Source organism: Cebidichthys violaceus, unplaced genomic scaffold, assembly GCF_023349555.1.
Source record: "Cebidichthys violaceus isolate CVI_PGR_0920_01 unplaced genomic scaffold, fCebVio1.0.p SCAF_96, whole genome shotgun sequence".
NCBI lineage: Eukaryota > Metazoa > Chordata > Actinopteri > Perciformes > Stichaeidae > Cebidichthys > Cebidichthys violaceus.
This window is the reverse complement of record NW_027176982.1, coordinates 260,384-282,057: the sequence shown is the minus strand read 5'-3', so window position 1 is coordinate 282,057 and position 21,674 is coordinate 260,384. Positions and strand designations below refer to the sequence as shown.

Here is a 21,674-nt window from a genome sequence, read left to right as displayed (position 1 = left end):
TAAAGAGACTACAAAAAGGGCTAAAAGAGGCTAAAATCGCGTAAAGAGACTACAAAAAGGGCTAAAAGAGGCTAAAATCGCGTAAAGAGACTACAAAAAGGGCTAAATGAGGCTAAAAGAGACTAGTAAAAGGGCTAAAAGAGGCTAAAATCACTAAAAGAGGCTAAAAAAAGGGCTAAAAGAGGCTAAAATGCTTCATATAGCTGAGGGTAACTGCAGCAATATCTTTCACATTAAACAAAGTCATTTGATCCTTTTGTGATATCAAAAATATTCAGCAGTGCCGCTTTAAAATACTTGATTTTTGAATCACATCGTTGGAAGGGTTTGAAGCATCACGCGGTCGCCCCATACATGATCATTAAAGCCTCCATTAAAGCCCGACTCAGCAAAACAATGCATCCCTTTAAAACCCTAATGGACATCAATTGTTCCCCTTTAACTGCCCCTAAAGTAAAGCTTTTAACGTCCACCAGCCGAGCACCGCAGCCATAAATGCTTCACCCGCACGCGAGGTGACTTGGCACAGAAACAACAGCATTTGGCAGTGGGTGGATCCTGTGTAAATAAGATGCACACCACACACACTGGTGGATCAGGTTCTGAGGCTTAATGTCAGAAGGCTATTGTTCAGTGGCAGAATCCTGCAGGTTTCCTGCGAATCCTGACCTGCTGGCACAAAATGTACAAATGCTGCACAGACTCCAAGAGCCCGATGTATCAAAATAAAACATGATAAAGTGCCATTTTTAGCAGACGTGGTGAAGCAACACATCTGAGTGTGAACAGAAGAGCGTTAATGATGCTGGTGAAAAAAAATAAAGCTGAATGAGGCTATAGCCTTGTTTGACTTCAGGTGATGGTCATAATGACTGAAGTGTTTATTGATACAGGCCCAACTCGAGGAACAGGAATGCTGTTTTGCGTATAGCAGCGGTTCAACCAGGTCACAGTATTTTGTATCTATTGTGATCACTGTGCTGTCTCTCTCTCTGTCTCCCTTTGTCTCCCTCTCTGTCTCTCTCTGTCTGTCTGTCTCTCTCTGTCTCCCTCAGTCTCTTGTCTGTCTGTCTCTCTGCCTCTCTCTAACTCTCTCTCTGTCTATCTCTCTGTCTCTGTCTGTCTCTCTCGCTCTCTCTCTCTGCCTCTCTCTCTGTCTCTCTCTCCCTCTGTCTGTCTCTCTGTCTCACTCTGTCTGTCTGTCTGTCTCTCTAACTCTCTCTCTGTCTAACTCCCTCTCTCTCTCTCCCTCTGTCTCGCTCTCTCTCTGTCTGTCTCTTTCTCTCTGTCTCCCTCAGTCTCTGTCTAACTGTCTCTCTCTCTCGCTCTGTCTAACTCTCTGTCTCTCTGTCTCCCTCTCTGTCTCCCTCTGGCACACCACTGGTTGATTTATGTTCATATAATTATATAACCTGCTAGAATATATGCACTATTAAATATGAATAAAATCAAAGCTGTTTACAAGTTTTTAGAGCTTTTGCTTTACAATGGAAAATATTTATGAAGCTGAATTTCACAAGGACCACAGCATGAAATACACACTTTTATGTGTCCACATATTGGCCCAAATGTGTTACATAATTTAATAAGTGATTACATTAGTCAGGCCGACTAATAAAACGTTGATTACAAAAGGCTTAACATATCAGCATATCGGCCTATAGTTCTATTCTGTTCAAAGCTTATATGCAGAATATAAGTTTGGTCTCGTTGTTGGTTTTGGACTTTGTGTGATTTGTTTACAGTAGGAATACAGAAACTAACAACCTTATCGTCACGTTTACAGAGCTTATGGCAGCTTTAGCAACACAGACTTAAGTCTTAAATCTTTAGACTGGACTGATAGGTCCACCACAGGACAGATGTTACCTTTGAATTTAATACAATCCTCTGATGCAGATGTTAGATGCATAAGGAGGACTTCTCACTTGCGAGGCGAGGCTTTCGTGTTTTGTGCAGATGGAGTAGTGAATGAAGTGGACAGGATTGTCACCGTAAAAAGGTTTATTTGTTTAAATGTACAGGCGAGCTCTAGCGATAGCGGTGCAGCTGCAGGGTGTTGCGTCTCTTCCAGGCGGCGCGGCGGGAGCCTCCGATGGTCAGGTGGAACTTGTGGCCCTTGCCCAGGCCGCGGCTCTTCTTCCCCGCGGACGTCAGGCCACGCATCTCCCTGTGCTTGTGCACGGCCTTCGTGATCCATTGGGTGTCCGGGTTGCGTCTGATGGCCTTGTGGAAGGTGTCGATCAGAACCACCTCGAAGAACTTGTAGGTGGAGTCCTCGCCCACCCAGTAGGAGCTCAGCACTCTCAGGCCTCCGCAGTGACGCCCAGCACGCTCCTGGGAAACAAATAAAAGACGATATAGATATAGATATATACTGACTGAACGGCTCCGACACAATCTAACACGGTGATATGACGCCGTGGTGAAGCTGCAAAGGAAATGTTGTGCGCTGGCGGCTCCCAGTGGCTGCAAGAGATGTGATCTTCAACACTCGGCTCAGTGGAGACAACATGCTCATATTTACCACCTGCCTGGTCACACCGCAGAAAAATGGAAACTATACAAACTGATGACGGCAATACCTTCAACTCCAACTTAATATTCAGTGAATATGCCACCAGCAGCTTTAACTTTCATTCGGACAAATATAAAACTTCCATCAGTCGTGTCTTGCCGCTCGTGTGAACTAAATTGTCCCTTTACCTCATGTTGAACACACTGTAGGGTCATTGCTATGCATTAGCTACGCTGCAGTGTTAATTAACAACGCACATATGAGACAGTCCTCCCATTTTCCCAACATCACTTCATTTCCAACCAGTAGTTCCTTTCAGTGAGCCAGACGGCACGATACCGCGACACTGAAGCACCTACATGTGACCAATCAAAATCACTGAGACGCTCTTTATTACTGATCCTCAGAGTGTGGACTGTGGTTTCAACGTTGGCTCCATAAGTTGGGAGTAGATCAGCCAGTGGCCTTAAAGAAATGAAAGCTTAGTTCAGCAACAAGTGCATTTCTCAACTCCTGGTACTCACCAACATTTTGAAAATGAAACGACTTGTGGCGGTGAGGCTTTTGGTTATACTCACCACACATTGAGATTATTCAAAAATATTCCATTTATATTTAAATATGCATGCTACACTTCCTGCTGTATACAAAAACCAGGCATGGGTGCATGGTCTGCACTAAACAGTTCTGACCATCAGAGGAGCAGATGCTTCAACATGAGCCGACCAGTGCGCAGGAAGAACACGCGAGTAAATGTCTGACTGGTTATACAGGCGGACGCTCACCATTAGAGTCTGTTGTAATCGGCATCAATAGAAATTGACGACGACGTCCAAGACACTTGTAGAAATGTCATCCATCATGGAAAACAAGAGTCCACTTGTGCAGGTTTTAAAGTGACGCTACCCTCTGTATTGTCAGATTCCCTGATCGTCATCGTTTTAATATTTGCAATCTAAATGGTATCCATTTGAGACCCAGTACACACTGAAACCAGCAAAAAATGCTATTCTGGCCTGAAATCCACAACATAATTAATATAGAGATAAACGTACCTCAGCGGTGGACTGCAAGCTGCGGGCGAACTTGATCTGGTTGACGCCATGGTGCACGGGCTTGCCGTAGGTAGCACCCTTGGGCACGGGGCGTTTGCGGCCTCCACGGCGCACGCGGACGCGATACACAACGTAACCTGTTTGGGACGAAACGAAGACGCGATTAGAGAGGCTGAGCAAAAAGGTGGAGACGGACTGAAAAAAAAACCCGACTGGGGGGGGGGGCTCGGCGCTCACCCTGCTTGGCCTTGTAGCCCAGTCTACGGGCCTTGTCGGGTCTGGTGGGCCGAGGGGCACGGTGGAGGTTGGACAGCTGACGGTACTGCCAGCAGCGGACGCGGAGCAGGAAGCGCATCACATCGGACTGCTTCTTGCGCCATAACTCCTGCATATACCTATATGCACCCATGTTGACTTATCTAAAACAAAACAAAAAAAACAACAATATTAAACATTTATCAATTCATAACTTGTTGATTTTTAACATTCAAAAACACAGGATTCATAATAGATGCAAAGCAACCAGCACCTGCTATTTAATCCAACACATGATACTGTAAAGGTGAGCAACTTTCACCAGCTGCTGCTTTACTCAAATATAAAAAGTGTGTATTTTGGATCAGTCAATTTGAAACCTGCGACTCTAAAGTCATAACAGCGCATGGTTCAAGACTCCCTGAGACTCTGAATATGTATTGAGCTTAAAGCATTTTTATTAATTGATTCCAAACAAGTAACCTCAGTAACCTCTGAACTGTCTTTAATAAACAAACGGCCGTATGGTACGGCGAGCCAGACGTTTATCACGTTGAGGCATACAGTGGAAATGTATAAGTTATAGGAGCACAGATGCCCATGCTGGTTAGAAATGAAGCTAACGTTAGCATGCTAACGCTGGCCGCGTAGCTTCCTACTCCCGCTACACCTAATTGTTAGCATTAGCGTTAACCCCGTAATGATGAATTATATACGCAGTTTACAATAAGGGTTGAACCGCAAATACTTTTGTAACTTAACACAAACGGCAAGACAGCGAAGTAACAACACATTAGCTTCCTAATGCGGCCGGTGGAGTCAATGGCTACAAGATCCGACTGCATCTCTGAGCCATAGAAACCGGGTCACAATCAGTGTTTTTAACAATGTTGGTGAGAAATACTCAAAGCGTATAATATGGTTGTTAAGTCGCTACACAATGGCCTAAGATAAAACAACAGATGAACGTATATTCGTGATGATTTTAATGGATTACGTTAAGTAAAAAGCATAGAAAAACTCGCTTACATGATGGCGTACCAGCCGGAAAGAGAGAGCCAAATTACCCAGCATGCCTTATGAAAACGACGGTGACGCAGTTCCGCCGCTGTCGCTCATGGGAAATGTATTCTTTAATTTTTATTTTTGTTTTATTTTTCCTACACTTTTGAAACATACTTTTGGGGTGATTTTGAGATTAAGAAACACGCGCCCTATTTTCTTTTAGTGTTCAATTACAAAGTAAAGACACATTTGTTTGTATATATTGACCCAAACTCTCGGAAATTATTATTTATTTATTTATTTATTATTTTTATTTATTTTATTTATTTATCTATTCATCTATTTATTCATTACTATTATTTTTATGATTTCATAAATAGTGTTGGGATCTAACTCCGTCGCGCATGCGCAGTGACAAAACAACTCTCAGCGCTCGCAGAGCAGAATGGACGCACTGGCTGTGATGCTACGGTTAAAGACTTGATAGACAGCAAGCTATCCTCCTTGATTCGAGTAAGAACTTTGACCGTTTGTGTCAATCATTAACAGAGAAGTGGTTCGCCGCCGCTGTGTTGTTTTATATGACGTTATATGCTCCTGCTATAGCCTGTTTGCTAGCTAGGCTAAACAACAGAGCGCTGTCATAGCTAAGCGACGATACTATTGTTTTGAGCTGCTCTCGTTGGTGTTCGTGTCAGTATAGCATGTCTACTACATGCCACACGGTGCTGTGAACAAGGTGACATGTTTGGCTTTGTACCTTTTTTTTTTTTTTTGTAGGCTCGAAATGGGAAAAGGCTGTAAAGTTGTGGTGTGTGGCCAGGCAGCAGTTGGAAAAACTGCCATACTGGAACAGCTGCTGTACGGAAACCACTCTGTAGGTGAGTATCGTACCTGGACAATAACGCGGCTGCGCTATTCATACATACGGGTCAAATGTGGATTCATAAGGGTTCAAATATGACCGTGACAACACTTCCCTCTGGGACTCATTGAACACGTCTAATGGTTTCCCTTGCACTGGAAACTGATTGAAGTTTATCATCCCTTCTTTGCTGAGAAGCTGTTGTGTCGTCTGTATATATATATATTTTTTCCCCCCCCCAGGTTCCGAGTCCAGCGAGACCCAGGAGGACGTCTACGTGGCCTCGGTGGAAACCGACCGCGGTGTGAAGGAGCAGCTGAGGCTTTATGACACCAAGGGCCTCCACGAGGGACAGGACCTCCCCAAGCACTACTACTCGGTGGCGGACGGCTTCGTGCTCGTCTACAGCGTCGACAGCTCCGAGTCTTTCAAGAAGGTGGACGTCCTGAAGAAGGAAATAGACAAGTCCAGAGATAAGAAAGAGGTGTGGCTGGCTCCGTACCCAAAATGCATTGCTTCCTACATTTAAATGATACGTTAACCACCGTGTCATCTTCTGCATTGTCTACATTCTTAAATCTTTTAAAAAAAAAAAAAAAAAGACGTAATCTGGTCTGGCGTCTCTGTCCTCCAGGTGACGGTCATCGTGCTGGGCAATAAGACGGACCTGCGGGAGCGTCGTCAGGTGGACCAGGAGGCGGCGCAGCAGTGGGCGCGGGGCGAGAAGGTGAAGCTGTGGGAGGTGAGCGTCACCGAACGCAACTCCCTCATCGAGCCCTTCACCCAGCTGACCAGCCGCCTCACGCAGCCTCAGAGCAAGTCGGCCTTCCCTCTGCCCGGACGCAAGAGCAAAGGCACGCCGTCCAATGACATCTGAGCCTCTGAAACCCCCCCCCCCCCCCCCCTGCTCCCCTTTAGTGGGCTGCATTCACCTCATGTGGGAATAACGAGCAGGACGACACGGACAGGCCTTTAGTTCAGCCTTTAGACTGCGGTTGCTTGTTTGTAAATTATACACGCACTCTTCCAGTTATACACAATTTAAACATCATTTAAGGGGTTGTGTTCAACCTTTTTGGGGAAAATATGCTTATTTGCTGAGAAGATTGATATCAAACTTATGTCTGCATGTTAAGTACAGAGCTGGGGGTCAGAACGTGGTTAGCCTAGCTTAGCATAAAGACTGGAAGCAGGTGGAAACAGCTAGCCTGGTACTATTCCTACCAACACCTCTAAAGCTCATTAACTAACATTTATGTATCTTGTTTGTTTAATCTAGACACAAGCACAAGTGTAACAACTTTTTTTGGGGGGGATTTTAGGATCAGTTGTGTGATGGAACTACTTCTTGACAGAGTATCCTTCCACCCAGAGCTTCTGCACAGTGTCTCCAGCTGTAGTGCAGGTGTTTGTTGTTCTCTGCTCAGGCATGATGGGACCAAACCTGGCAACCTCACGTCGCTGACAAATAAAAAACGAGTGGTTTTAGAGAGTAACGGGGTGGGACTATTTCCTGGGTGCAGTGACTGTTCACCGGTTCAGTGAGGTTGTCTGGTTTTAGTACCGTCCTGTCTTTATGCTAAGCTAGGCTAACCACATTCTGACTTTCTGACGTCTGATCTTTTTTATTTTTCTTATAGAAAGAAAGCAGATGAGCATATTTCCCCAACGCGTTTAAGAATCCAATGGTTCACGTTGTCTTCTGTGCAACGTTAAGTCAGTTTCTATAATTTAAGATGTAAAAAAAAAACATCTTAAAAACTTAGTTCAGTACCAAAGATTTGACACAAAACGTGTGGATTTACACTTTACGTTCCTTTTCAGCTGAAATGTGTTAAACGTTCCGACTTAAAGGATGAACTTAGATTTTCTTTTTGTCTGTAATCATCCGTCCTGCTCAGAAACGCTGAAGTCTTCACGGTGTCTTCAGATGGGGAGACGTCTCTCTCTCTCTCTCTGGTCTCATGTCCCATCATGTCCCTCAGTCCTGGTCTTCAGGCGGGGGACTCCGCTAGCCTTCGTCCAGTCCATCTCACACACACACGCATATATATCCAGTATGGCCTGGCAGCAATAATAGTCATGGTGCTGCCTTTTACTCGTGGTGTAGAAGTTGAATGTCTGTCTGCCGTCTGTTTGCACTCCTGTGTCGTCGGCACCGCTAGTGTGTGAGTCTTAACTGTAGAAATGTCTCGTCGAGAGGAAATATTTATTTTTGAACTAATTTATTTTTGTCACTTTAATGAGCCACATTCCTTGACTTGTGAACAATGTGACGGATGTCCCCGCGCTGTGTCCCCTTGTCCTTAAATGTCTCAAAGTAATAACATTGAATGTGCTGCTAGTAGGACAGAGTCAGTGGGACTGTACTCTCTGCTCTGTAACTCTTGTCTTAAGATGCACTGAATAAAAAAAACATCTTCATTATTTCAATCTTTTCAATCTTTCTTTTTTTTCCTGAAGATGATCTTTTTACAAATCAACCCGGAGTCGGACGCTTCAGTCGGTCACGTTTAATTCTTAAAGGGAGAAACAGAACAGCTTGTTTTTTTTATCAGTACAGAACACAAATCACAACCGATATGCATCCATATCGAAACACGTCTTCAAAGAGCAGACGTTTTGGGGGGGGGGGCAAGCAAACCTAACACAGGTGAGGATGTGCGGCGACCGGGACTCATGCTGCGACGCGAAGCGGTTCACGTTCTTCAAAAGCACAAGATTGAAAAAGAGAAAACACACTCGATGCATAATTGCCAGATTTGATTATAGTTGGGCCGGAGATAACTTAAACAAAAAACAAAAAAGAATACAACAAACTAAAATGTCAGGAGTTAAGATTTCAATTCAGAGATAAAAAATCCTCCTCCCTCCTCCCGCTGGGAGCCACGCCCCCGCCTCCCTCCTTCCTCCCCCCCCCACATCCCCTAGCGGTCCAGCCAGCGGCTCCTCCTCCTCCTCCTCCTCCTCCTATGTGGCGTAGCGCTTGGTCCACTGTTTGGCTATCCTGTCGTGTTCAGGTCTGTTCGTCGTGTACTGTGTGGCGATGCTTCCAACCAGAGGGTCGGCTGTGGACGGACAAACAACATCATGACGTCTATATCCACAACAACAGGAAAAAAAAATAGCTTGTGTGTGTGTGTGTGTGTGTGTGTGTGTGTGTGTGTGTGTGTGTGTGTGTGTGTGTGTGCGTTGCGGCTCTCACCCGGGTTGCAGTCAGTGAGCAGGGAGCAGATGGACAGCAGCACCTTGGAGATGGTGAGGGCGGGACTCCAGTTGTCCTTCAGGATGTCCAGACAGATCACCCCCTGACTGTTGATGTTGCAGTGGTAGATCCTCGTACGGAAAGTCACCTGGACACCGAGGAGAACACAAGGTGAGACGAGAATCCTCCTTTAAATGATCCGATACGACAGAGAAGGCCTGAGGAATTCACTCGAAGCACAACGGTGCCCTCTAGTGGGGAGACGTGAGAATGACACCCCTGCTCGACAGCACCAGTCGCGGCTCACCTTGGGGGGTTTGAAGGGGTAGTCCGGCGTGAAGGCGATGTCCAGGAAGAACACCCCCCCCTCGTACACGGAGCCCGGAGGGCCCAGGATGGTCGACCTCCACTCGTAGATGTTGTCTCCTTTGGGGCCGGCGCTGTCAACACACACACACACACACACACACACACACACACACACACACACACACACACACACACACACACACACACACACACACACACACACAATAAGAGATAAATTGTGTTTCTAAAGAAATTAGACGTGTATTTGTAATTCTGGAGATGGTATCAGTTCAGTGAATTTGAAGGACTAAAGAGAGTCTGAATGTAAATTGTTCCAAAAGCCCCAGAGAGTCTCTCCCACCAGCTCCGCTTTAAGACCCCGGTCCTCCAGCTGAGGAAGCGTTAGTCGAACCTTTCCCCCGCTTATCTTCCACTGCTGCACTCAACATCTGCAAAATGACTGAATAATCACCACCTGTCTATTCCGATCCATGAGCTCTTATTGGTAAATTCATTAGGACGATAAAGTGCAATCGCCCGTGTGAGTCATTAAGCCGGCACAGTGGGAAGTGATAGAAGAAGAAGAAGAAGAAGAAGAGATCAACACTCTCTGAAACAGAGACGAATCCACACACAAAGAGGAGGAAACGTCGGTCGTCTGAACCTTCATAAACCAGGCCGGGCTTCAGGCCGCTGACTCAATGTTTTTTTTACGGTCTTTAAAACTGCTCTCATAGCTTTGCAGCGCTGGTAAACATCCAAAAAAAACACAACACACCTCGTTACTGTCGTATGAACTTCAGCAGTAAACAAGAGATCAGACCAGTCCAGGTCAATAAAGCCAGCTCTGAACTCCACTATAGCTCCATGTAGACACTGTGCAGGTGATTCTTATCAGCTAATAAAACAATAAAAAAAAGGTCAGTCTTACTACACTGGACGTAGTGTGTGTGTGTGTGTGTGTGTGTGTGTGTGTGTGTGTGTGTGTGTGTGTGTGTGTGTGTGTGTGTGTTGGCATGAAGCCAATGGTCTACCAGGGACATCACCACTGACCAATGGGGACGGTCTTATGCTGCCATTAGTGCCCAAAACAAGATCAGAATATTCAAATTCAATGTAAAAACCACAGAGGGATTATCCAGATGTGGTGTAAAAACACACCACATGTTTCATTTACATGGTGTTACCAGGGTTACTGTAAGGGGGGGGGGGGGGGGGGGACCTCAAGTCCCAACCCGCTGCTGTGTCGAGAATAGATGCATTTGTATCGTAGCCCTCTGAATCAACCCGACGACGACGACAAGAGGCCTCTCTCTCTCTCTCTCTCTCTCTCTCTCTCTCTCTCTCTCTCTCTCTCTCTCTCTCTCTCTCTCTCACACAGGCGAGCCTCAGAGATAGAGCGGCCGGGCTTTCCTCCGTCGCACACAAAAGGCGACCCAGTGCTTTGTGTGCCACACTATCACTGTTGTCACTTCAATATCGAGGGGGGGGGGGGGGGGGGGGGGGTGGTAGAGTGGGGGGGGCTTCTTCTGCCACCTCTGTGTACAGGCGCACTGCAAGAAGACTGCTGACATTTCAGCTGATTCATTCTTTACTAAGACTTTAACCTTTCAAAACAACAGCGAGCTTCCTCCCCAAAAACACACACACACACACACACACACACACACAGCGGATGAATTATGTTCAGTAAGCCGACAGGAAGCACAAAATACAGCACCGCAGTGTTATATGAATGTAGAGCAAGTGGAATTCATACAAAAAAAGTTCGGCTGCATCTTCTAGAGATTAGCTTGAATAATGATCTGTTGACGGTATGGACCAGTCGTACCGGCAACAGTATCGCAGTTTTGCATCTGTAGAACATGTCTCTCTCTCTCTCTCTCTCTCTCTCTCTCTCTCTCTCTCTCTCTCTCTCTCTCTCTCTCTCTCTCTCTCTCTCTCTCTCTCTCACTCTCACACTCACACTCACACTCACACTCACACTCACACTCACACATACACACGGTGTTAACACAAGGACGTTAAGTAAAGTACTGACATCCTCATTTACAGCCAGCAGAGAACACCTGTACCGGGCGTTGTTATTTAATATATTTTCTTTCTTATTACAGTTTTGATCCCATAAAGCACATGACACCCAAAACAAACACCGAGGGGGATGTATGATATATTGCTTTCTTAACAAAAATTGATTTGATTTTCAGCGTAAAAGCCTCATAAATCCTCATAAATCTATTCTTCTTTCGGTGCCGAGCTCTCGTTATCGCTCCCTTTTTTTTTCCCGCTTAAATTAATCTCTCCGTATGGTCTAACGAGGTCTTCTCGCTCCCCTCCTCGGCGCAGACCTTGGCGTAGACGCCGGGCTTCGCTTTCAATCACCGCTATCTGCTCGCATTGTGTTGTGACGACGAGAGAGAAACACTGTAATAAGCCGCCCGACTGAGACAATATAATGACTCCACTTCACAGAGAGTGCCGAGGAGACTCCAACCCTCACCCACCCTCACCCACCCACTCTCACCCACCCCGCCAATTTAACACAATGGCAATCAGCCTGGCAAATGTTCGCTCAGAGCTGTCATGAGGACAGTGCAGGATGAATATCATACGCCAGCGTTTTGTATTCCTCCACTGAAACATAAGAGTCAGGTTCCAGTTTGACGCTTTCTGTCTTATCATTCTTTCATCGTTATAATGAAACGGATGACATCCATATCACGACATTAGTGAGAAACTCCTAATATGAATAAATACAGAGGCGCAGAACGCCATTCATCAAATATTGTATTCGCAACAAGTACATGTGTTCCACTGTTACACATTACTGCAGGCAAATATTCACACAAAAAGTTAAAAATGAATGTTTAAAAGTTGGAAGCGCAACAGGAAATATCTGTATGTAACCCTAAAAAGCAACAACGATGTGTTGTTGCTGACTACTGGGTGGGCGGGTGACCATGGCTAAGTGGAGAGCAGGGCTGCCTTTTCGGGGGGGGGGGGGGGGGGGTCGTCAAAGGTTTGATCCCCGGCTCCTGCTCCACACATGTCAATGTGTCCTTGAGCAAGACACTTAACCCCAAAAACTTAACTCCCGTAGCTGTGCCTACGGGAGTTAAGTTTTGGTACAGATAACGCAACTTTCTTCGATATCTTTAAGTTGAGAAAAGCTCTTTTTATATACAAGTTATTTTACCGTTTAGTTCATTCTCAAGTCAATAAGAAATGTCTCTGAACATGTAAGCCATCAAAAGAAATCAGCTTCTATGAACACTATTGCTCAGCCCAATGATGCAAGCATTGCCAAACTGTGCATTTTTCCATTTCACACATCTTGTGTGGTGTGGTGTACCGCAAGGCAGCTGCCTCGGTCCACTTCTACACTGAACTTATAAACACGACTTCCATATATATATATATATATATACACACACACACACACACACACACACACACACACACACACACACACACACACACACACACACACACACAATAACGATAAGTCTAGCACTACAGTACGACGACACAAACTGAACATGAATCACTGGACCCTGGAGCGACACAAAGGATGCTGCTTAGATGTAGGAAGAAGGTGCTTGAACGGATTCAAACTTCAATGTGTTCATTTGGATGATTGAAAGACAGACGAGAACAACCGCAGACACCAATGATGTCTCGCCAACGCCAAAATTAGAGCTCTGTCAATCGATTCCCCGCGGCATACCTGCAGCTGACGGGACCTGAAATGAAAACATCTACTTCCTCTTGCTGCCCGACTACGGCCGAGAGAGAGAGGGGGGGGGGGGGACTCCCCGAAACAGCGACATTGTGAAGTAACAACGGTTTGTACGGACCAGCCACTTCCTCTCCGGGGAGCAGGCTTTTTATAGATATGAAGAAGCTGCAGAGAAAAACCTCAGTAATGTCAAACATGCACGACGACTACACACTGCGGAGGTGTGTGTGAGTGTGTGTGTGAAGAAAACTGCTGTACCAGGAGACGGGGAATCACACGCAGGCCTGTCAAGACTCTCTGCAAGCTAACAAAATAAGTGATTTTCACATGATTCCAGCTAAAAAAAACAAAAAACCCACATCAATAAAAAGGGTCTTTTAACGTCATAACTGTCCACCCCTACTTAGCGCTAATGAGCGCAGCGTAGACAGCTTAGAACGTTCCTTAGCTGTCATGAGCCCCGAACCGGAATGTCAGGAATTCCCGCCTCCGACACCCGAGGGCAACGTCTGAAGAGGAACGGCGCGAGAGGACAACGAGGCGGAGTGAACGACAGAGAGAATGAAGTGTCAGGAAGAGAGCAGTAAATAAAAAAAAAGTAGCTGGTGAGTGAAAGCAACACAGGGAGGGAGGGAGGGAGGGAGGGAGGGAGGCCTGTGATGTCTGCAGTTCACACTTCAGAAGAAGAAGAAGAAGAAGAAGAAGAAGAAGAAGAAGAAGAAGAAGAAGAAGAAGAAGAAGAAGAGGTCCCGCTCGGCATTCCCCATGTGGAGTATAATTAGATTTTGATGAATGACAGATGAAAGCCTCGGCCTCATAGCGCTTATAAGACAAAGTTGGCTACGAGTGTGTGGGGGGGGGGGGGGGGAGAGATAATGGACACTGGTCGGGACGAGTCTTTCCTTCATCCGTCAAGCGTCCATTTTTTTTAACGACGCGAGGAGGCCCGAAACAACCCTCCCAGAGAAAATGAGCCGTGGAGCGACTCATCGACGTGTCATCCATTACAACGGCATCTGCAGGGCGGAGGCTCCCGTTCACGCCCTAATGAGCAGATCCTCTGCTGAATGAAGCAGAAAGAAGCAAAAAAAAAAAAAAATCCACCAAAATAATAAAAAATCCCTCCATGAGGCACGTGGTGCTGAATGGAGGGATTTTTATACCGAGTGGAGGAGAAAACAAAAGTGAAGAAATGAGGCTTCGCCGGTGAGATGCATCACTCATCACGCATGTTTGAGGTCATTCATCTCACCTCTTCTTTGGATAATTGACATTTGTTTTGGTTTCTCAACAAAATGTGATGAAAAGACCAAAACCAAACATGTTAATACTACTTCTTTTTTTTTTTTATTCTTTTTTTAAAGGCTCAGCAATTTCCTGAAATAGCCTGAAATGTTTTGTTTAGCACAAGTTACTTAAAAAGAAGGAATCAGCGCATTTGTTGGGAACTACTTTCAGCTGCGGCTTCAACCAAAAATATGTTCAGGACTCAAGTTTCGACCCGGCTAAAGTCCAAAAGCCCGGCACCTTTATGAAGACTCGTCTCGACTGACGTTAAACGCCTCGCTTGGAACCGCTCTTCTTGTTTTCCCACCGGCGCTTTATACTGTCGAGTTGAGCCAATAAATACGTTGTTTTTTTTAAAAAAAGGGTGGAGTTAAAACACTCGCCGAACACCCATTGGTCAGAGAGGATCCTCTGCACACGCCCGCCATTTTTTTAAAATAGCCACCGCAAACAAAAACAAGACAGTCAAACAAATTCTCCTCTGAGTGGAGATTCATATGACACTCACTCACTCACTCACTCACTCACTCACTCACTCACTCACTCACTATCAAAAGCATTCACTCACCTGCAGTTTGGTGGTGGATCCAATGTAATGTCAGCCAGTTCCTTCTGAATTCTGCAAAACAAAAAATAAAAAAGCATGAAGAGATGAGCTCTGGGTGGAGGACAGAGGAGGCTGCTTCACAACACACCCTCGAGTCAAATAACCTCATCTCCACCTCCATCACCTTTTAGCGCTGGTGGAGAGGAGTTTGGAGGTCTTGTTCATGCTGGCTTTGCTTTCTCGCTTCTTCGGGGCGTTCACTTCCTGCTGCTGCTGGTGCTGATGATGCTGATGCTGATGTGTCGACGATGAAGAGGAGGAGGAAGAAGAGCTGCTGCTGCTGCTGCTGCTGCTGCTGGCACGGGAATCTTCATCCGACATACCGAGCCTGGGGGAAAAGATCTCGCAGTGTTAGAGAGGCACACAAAGCCAAGGACCACCATCCATCCCACTCCTCACAAATCTGACATCCAGCTGCAGAGACTTGCTTCTGGAGCTTCCAATACACTTAATATATCAATATGTCACGTCCTCCCACTGTCTGCGTCTACTACAGTGGGTTCAATTAAGGTTCGGATGTCATTGACACGCACAGGTGTCAGGTGGTGCACCTGTATTCCGAGCGCGTGAACTCTGAAATGTAAGGCTCTTGCACGCCAGACCTAACCGGTACATCTTTGCGGTGACCATATAAGACTGCGAGTACGAATCCCACGGTACAGTCACGGAGTCCCATTAACGCTTCCGTTGTTTTTACAACCGGCGCCCCGGACTAGACGTGGACCCGCGTGAACTGGATCCATATATATATATATATATATATATATATATGTATGTTGTAGCCTTTTCGGGCTGCGACAAAGGAAAATCATTTGGTGAAATAGTTGGGCTTTAAGGCTTCTTCTGTCTGGACAAACCGCACAGAGCACGAGACCTCTCTGCCCTCCTCGAGGAGAGAGAGAGAGAGAGAGAGAGAGAGAGAGAGAGAGAGAGAGAGAGAGAGAGAGAGAGTCGAAGAGGTCGGGATGGAAAAAAAAAGCAGAAAATGCATCGACGGGGGCGCGATGTCGCAGTCGGCATGCAACCCCCCCCCAAAAAAGAACAACACTTCACACCTTTCAACAATTTCCACGCGAATGAAACTTTCACCGAAAAGAAGTCGGCGCGTTTCCGACGCGTTAAAAAAAAAAAAAAAAAAAAAAATTCCGCCGGTTCCGAAACAGAAACACACCACGCTCACGCACTTAAAGGTTCTTTCTCCCTTTAAAGCTATATCCGTCGACATGCAGCTGATCGCCGCCAGTCACAGGATGGAACGACTCCTAAAATTCTCCTTCGACGGTGTAACACGGACACGTTTTGCAGTCCCACCGGCGTCCTCTGGAAAAGACACGCGTTGCCCATTAACTGCCACGATATTGTGCGCTGTAATACAAATAATAAGTATTTGGTACCTTTCTTTGTGTGTGTGCACAGCCCGTGTGTGTGTGTGTGTGTGTGCCTCCGCCAGCCTGGACGCACCAGTGTCAAACCGCCTGCAATGGAGGGAGGTTAAACTTCCGGTCATTGTTTAAAAATAAAAGCACAGAGAAGCGGAGGCGGCAATAATACAGTATAAAGATGAGATAATCTTTATTGATGTAGCAGAAAAGTAGGTACAAGAAAAGCATGTAGCCATAAATAAACTGAGCATTTATAATAAACAATATTAATAATAAACACTTTTTGGCTTTTTAGACATCTAACAATCAATTTGTTGACTTTTAAATTAATGGTAATCATTATCAAATTATTTTTCATCCTTTACTCACATGGTCGATATTTGTATTAAATATTTGTATTATCATTATCTATACTGTGTGTTAAAATATTGCTTGGAAATATATAATTAATGTAAAATATATTTAACATTTTTTTTAAATGTATACTTTTATTCCGTCTTAAATGTTCGCCATGTTAAATACAATGACCCATGTTGCTAAATAAATATATAGTTGTCAAAGTTAACTTTTGGGGGGGCTTTTATTTTGAAGGGCTTCAATCGCCCACTTTCCGGGGATTGACGTGAACTTGACGCTGTCGCTGGAACGCGTGCCTCTTCTCGCCGGAAGTGTTGGTCCAGCAGGAGACAGACGTCCTGACATTGTAATCTACATTCATCACTTCATATTCTTCACACAGAGTGATGACACAGGCTGCACGTGACACAGGTAATTAAACAAAAAGGGGTTAAATTATACAGGAAACATGTTCAAAAAACATTATTAGAAAACCAAATAAATTACCAGGACTTTTCTTGAGCCACATTTATTTTTTATATATTAATTAAAATATTCTCCATTTTGCTCGAAGTAAATACGAATCCATTGGGACGGTGAATCCTTTCTGCACGTTCTACACTGCACACACTCTTGTCATTATCTTTGTGCAGTTTATACGCCAACTCATTGCTGGGAAGTAATAAAAATCTTGCTACTGTTAGCCATTAGCAGGAGTTACGACCCACCGCTAAAACGGGGCGACCCGGAGTTGAGTGACAGTTTTAAAAGGCCGTTTATGCGGCCTGATAAAGAGGCCTGACGTGTGAAATGGGTTGAGCATTAAATAAACATTAGACAAAGTGGTCGCCGTGAGACTCGCACGCGGACATAGAGTGGCACTTTTTCGCGTCCTCTCTTGGGTTTGACTTCAGCTTCCCCAGAGAGACGTTTCTGCTGAGCTTGTCATGCGTTTCAATTTATATTTACTACTAAAAAAATTTTTTCTCAAGGCCAGGAATGACCTTTTGGACCCCGATTGACCCAGAACTTCTTCCGATCTGTGCACCGTGTGTTTGTTAGTAATTATTTATTCATAAGCACATATTTATACACCTGTAATTTGCATGTATGTAGTGTTTTCTGTGTTGCATAACGGTGTTCACTCAAATTAGCAGTTCATCACATTACGACAAACATAACGTTTCTAATCTTTGAAACAGCATCTTGACCTTCATGTTGGAACAAATGTAACTTACAACAAATATAATGGAAACAGATGAATGAAGTAGATATGAACATCTGTCTACCTGCATGACCATTACTATGCAGACCAGGTGCCTTTTTATTCACAGGTCAACTTTGGCCTCTTCACTCCTATTGATGCCGGACCTCCGGCTGCAATTGTGACACTATTAAAACACGCATCAGTGACTTCTCCTTCTCTGTCAGACGTTTCCTCCCGCAGTGTGTGAAGGAAGGAGGGAGGGAGGGAGGGAGGAAGGGAGGACGAGGACTCCCCCTCCCCCTCCCGACGCGTCGACCATAATTAACTCTGCCACTGTTGCTCCACTTTGCTGGTTTTGCAACGCAGTCAAGAGAGGCGAACCCCCCCCCCCCCCCCCCCCCCTCCCACAGCAACCCTTTGTCTCCTGTTCGGAACAAGGCGGACACAGTTGCTGCGAAGAGGACCGTCAACAAGTGATAGTTTGTTCAGTGGTGTACTTTGTTTTCAACACACGATAAGCCTGCAATCAATCAGACACACACACACACACACACACACACACACACACACACACAGTCCGGTTTCTCTTGCTCTTGCAGCATGTTCATTCTCCTCGTTGGACTGTCAACGTGCATTCTGGGAAATGTAGGAATCACTGATTAAAAATAGAAAATTGATGACAAAGTCACCTGTAGAATTATATATGTTTTGATTGCACACAAAAAACAAAAGAAACGATCCGACAAGATCATTATTTGTTAAAAAAAAAACGAGCGCGCGCGCTAGATATTACCTGACATAATTGTTCGTGCGAGACAATCGTCGTTTTGAGCTCACGAGATCCAAATCCGGTCTCTCGGGACTCCGTGAAGAGAGTCAATAACGTCCCGAATGACGGCTGAAATCCACCGAGTGATACCTGACGGGTGTCAAGAGGATTGACTGACGCGTACGACGCCTCTCTGTTTCACTGTAGGAGTTCACATTCATGTCGTCATGCCAACGGTCCAGGGGCCGCTTTAACGTCCGCGGAGCAACATCAGTTGGTCCACATTGTCGGACATAATGTCAGCTCAGGGAGGAGGAGGAGGAGGAGGAGAAGGAGGAGGAGGGCCAAGAAACACCACATCATTCTTTGTGCACGTCTAGACTTTGGTTTGAAATGTAGGGTAGATATATATATAGATATATATATCTATATATATATCTATATATATAGATATATATACGCTGACTTGACATTTCATTTGTTCAGACGACCCTCGGCGGCTCCAGCATCAGTTAGCGCTCAGCCGTGTGTCGGAAACGTGCGACCTCAGGTGACCGTGAATGTGGCTCGTGTATCGGCACACGGTGGTGACTCATCGGGAAGGAAGAGGGGACAGAAAATCAAAGTGCACGCTTGAAGAACCTTAAAGAAATGAAATCAGTTTTGATTTCCCCACACAGCTGGAGAGAGGGTCTCCAGTGAGCTCAGGAGCATCTTCCAGAGGAGATAACATTCGCACCGGTAGAACAGATCGAGATACCTTTTTTTTTTTTTTTTCGCGTCATGCCGAGAGGAGCACCAGGAGTTTTGCCTTTATTAAAGCGTCAGGAGCAGACGGAGCCATCTTGTTTTTGCGTCTGCCCGGCCCCCAATTCACATGCTTCTCATCTCCTGCTTACCGTCTCCTCGGACGCTCGTCCAGATGAACTCGTGCCGTTCTGAGGCGCCACGTTCGAGAGAGACGGCGGCGCACACACGGCCTCCTCGCTCGTTTCCACGACGCCGGTGTTTTGGCGACAGTAGGGTCGGAGCAGCAGACAAGGGTACAGCGATGGAGGCGGGCGCTCGCGAACTCCTTTTAGAAGATTGCTCAGTGGCGCATGAAGCCGAAAATGGATGGACTGCAGAGTGATAGAACAACCCGGATCTTCAGCATCACGGCGGCCTTTTAACTGCTCCGTCTCAGGCCCATTCGCAAAGGAGAACTCTGGATTTGGGACCTAATCCAGAGTCTATTTTCCAATGGAAGTCTACGGGGAAACGTTTTTTTTGGGGGGTCTTTTTAAATGGCAACACGCGACGGACCCGGAGGTTATAATTCCACGTTTTTGGAAAAAAAATGTCTTTTAATTCCCAGCACTCTTCCTGAGCTGCTTTCATTTAACACCGACTCAACTCTTGCGATGCGGTGTCATCTGGCAATGCGTTTGCCAATCACACACACACACACACACACACACACACACACACACACACACACACATACAGGCAGACATTCCTGTACATTACGCACAAGTGATGCATTTCCAAAGTTTTAAAATCCTTTAAAATCAGTTTTCGGTTTGTCTGTTTTGTCACAGCAGGGTTACGGAAGAACCGCCGGTCCGATCTTCACGAAACTGAAGAAGAGTGTCGCGTGAAACAAAAGGAAGAAGCACTTATATGTTGGGGCCCGTTGGGAGTGCGATAGCACTCTGCAACATAGAGTAGGATCTAGACCTGCTCAATATAGAAAAGCATCCTGAGATGAGCCTGTAAATCAATCACACGTGATATTAAAACAAGAGACGGAGGCCGGTCACATTACAGCCAGTGTTTAATTGAGTATTCGATGAGTATGTATTCTCACAAGGCAATAAATGTACAGCAAACTAGCACTATCGTCATACATGATGATGGGCTCACTCCATGCCAGAACTCGGGACAGAAATAATACACGACATGACTACATGTCCACTGCCTGAACACATATCCTGAACGCCATGCACTAATATTGACCATTAGCTGTAAAAAAAAAAAAAAAAAATTAAAAATAAAATTAAAATAAACACTGAAAGAAAACAAAAAGGAAATGCACTCACTCGGTATGATCATTTGACATGAAACCATCACATGGAACGGGGAATAGTACGCTTTTAGAGAGGAAGATGACGAGGGTGGCGAGAACGATGTTATAAACAATGCAATAACGATAAGGACGACGACGACGACGACGAGAACAATAACAGTATTAAAGCTTTTCATGACCATATCAACATTCAGTGTATTGGAAAATACAATCCCAATAGACTCTTTGTATAAAAAGAAGCTTTTCAAGTCAGCATGGAACAAATAACAGTTCATTTCTCTGGGTTTGGGGGGGGAGGGGGGGTAGGGGGGGAGGGGTGGATGACAGGAGCGGGTGTGCTTCCATAGATCTCGGAGGAGGGAGGTGTGTGTGTGTGTGTGTGTGTGTGTGTGTGTGTGTGTGTGTGTGTGTGTGTGTGTGTCGAGGGGGGTCCTGGAGGGGCTGCCGCTGGTCTATGTGGCGTAGCGCTTGGTCCACTGTTTGGCTATCCTGTCGTGCTCCGCTCTGTTGGTCAGGTACTGTGTGGCGATGCTTCCAACCAGAGGGTCGGCTGCAACACAGGAAGGAAGGGAGGGAAGGAAGGAAGGAACTCAGTGAGACTCGGCGCAAACAAACAAACAAACGTCTTCATCGATTATGCCCCTGAGGCGTGGCTTCATTTGATTCATTGCTAATTAATGCATCGACTTTTGTTTCGTCCGTTGAATCGACAAAATGCTGAAAAGTTAAGAGTGCAGCGCAACAAGCTGTAAACAGAGGAAAAACATGTCCATGTTAGCAAACAAAGTGGTTATTTACACACCCGGCATGTACAGTTTGTCCACGCTCCGATCTCTTTTACCTCCGTCTTTGGTCTCCACCGACCACCACCAGAATCAGAATCAGCTTTATCCGTCTGCACATATAAGGAATTTGACCTCCCTGTTTTTGTTGCATCCCTCTTAATGTACTTAGACATATATATAAATGACAGCGAGGGACGAGGACACAGCGGACAGACAGAAGGTAAAGAATGGACAAGACTTCAAACCGAACGTTTTTAGGAACGTTAAATAGTTCATTTCTTT

General features: G+C 45.5%; 4 protein-coding genes across 5 annotated transcripts in view; 1 reads left to right on the top strand and 3 right to left on the bottom strand.

Moving 5' to 3' along the window:
• Positions 1–1,986: 1,986 nt before the first annotated feature.
• Positions 1,987–4,925, bottom strand: rpl15 (ribosomal protein L15). Its single transcript, XM_068704590.1, has 4 exons — positions 4,858–4,925; positions 3,811–3,992; positions 3,574–3,710; positions 1,987–2,337 (listed from the first exon to the last, which is right to left on the bottom strand). The coding sequence occupies exons 2-4, from the start codon at positions 3,980–3,982 to the stop codon at positions 2,032–2,034; spliced, it is 615 nt and encodes a 204-aa protein (XP_068560691.1). The 5' UTR covers positions 3,983–3,992; positions 4,858–4,925; the 3' UTR covers positions 1,987–2,031.
• A 332-nt stretch (positions 4,926–5,257) lies between these two features.
• Positions 5,258–8,131, top strand: nkiras1 (NFKB inhibitor interacting Ras-like 1). Its single transcript, XM_068704575.1, has 4 exons — positions 5,258–5,346; positions 5,614–5,714; positions 5,941–6,182; positions 6,333–8,131. The coding sequence occupies exons 2-4, from the start codon at positions 5,621–5,623 to the stop codon at positions 6,573–6,575; spliced, it is 579 nt and encodes a 192-aa protein (XP_068560676.1). The 5' UTR covers positions 5,258–5,346; positions 5,614–5,620; the 3' UTR covers positions 6,576–8,131.
• Positions 8,132–8,196: 65 nt separating this feature from the next.
• ube2e1 (ubiquitin-conjugating enzyme E2E 1) lies at positions 8,197–16,315 on the bottom strand. Of its 2 annotated transcripts, none has more exons than XM_068704573.1 (6): positions 16,240–16,315; positions 14,970–15,173; positions 14,807–14,857; positions 9,211–9,343; positions 8,904–9,051; positions 8,197–8,766 (listed from the first exon to the last, which is right to left on the bottom strand). In XM_068704573.1, the coding sequence occupies exons 2-6, from the start codon at positions 15,164–15,166 to the stop codon at positions 8,669–8,671; spliced, it is 627 nt and encodes a 208-aa protein (XP_068560674.1). In that variant the 5' UTR covers positions 15,167–15,173; positions 16,240–16,315; the 3' UTR covers positions 8,197–8,668. The 2 variants fall into 2 exon arrangements, with proteins under 2 accessions (XP_068560674.1, XP_068560673.1); XM_068704572.1 differs by lacking the exon at positions 16,240–16,315 and adding an exon at positions 15,901–16,184.
• Positions 16,316–20,337: 4,022 nt separating this feature from the next.
• Positions 20,338–21,674, bottom strand: part of LOC137868061 (ubiquitin-conjugating enzyme E2 E2-like) — a 47,667-nt gene continuing 46,330 nt past the window's right edge. The window contains exon 6 of the mRNA XM_068704574.1: positions 20,338–21,157. Coding sequence (XP_068560675.1) covers positions 21,060–21,157 — 98 coding nt within the window. The 3' untranslated portion in view covers positions 20,338–21,059. The remainder of the gene's footprint in view (positions 21,158–21,674) is intronic.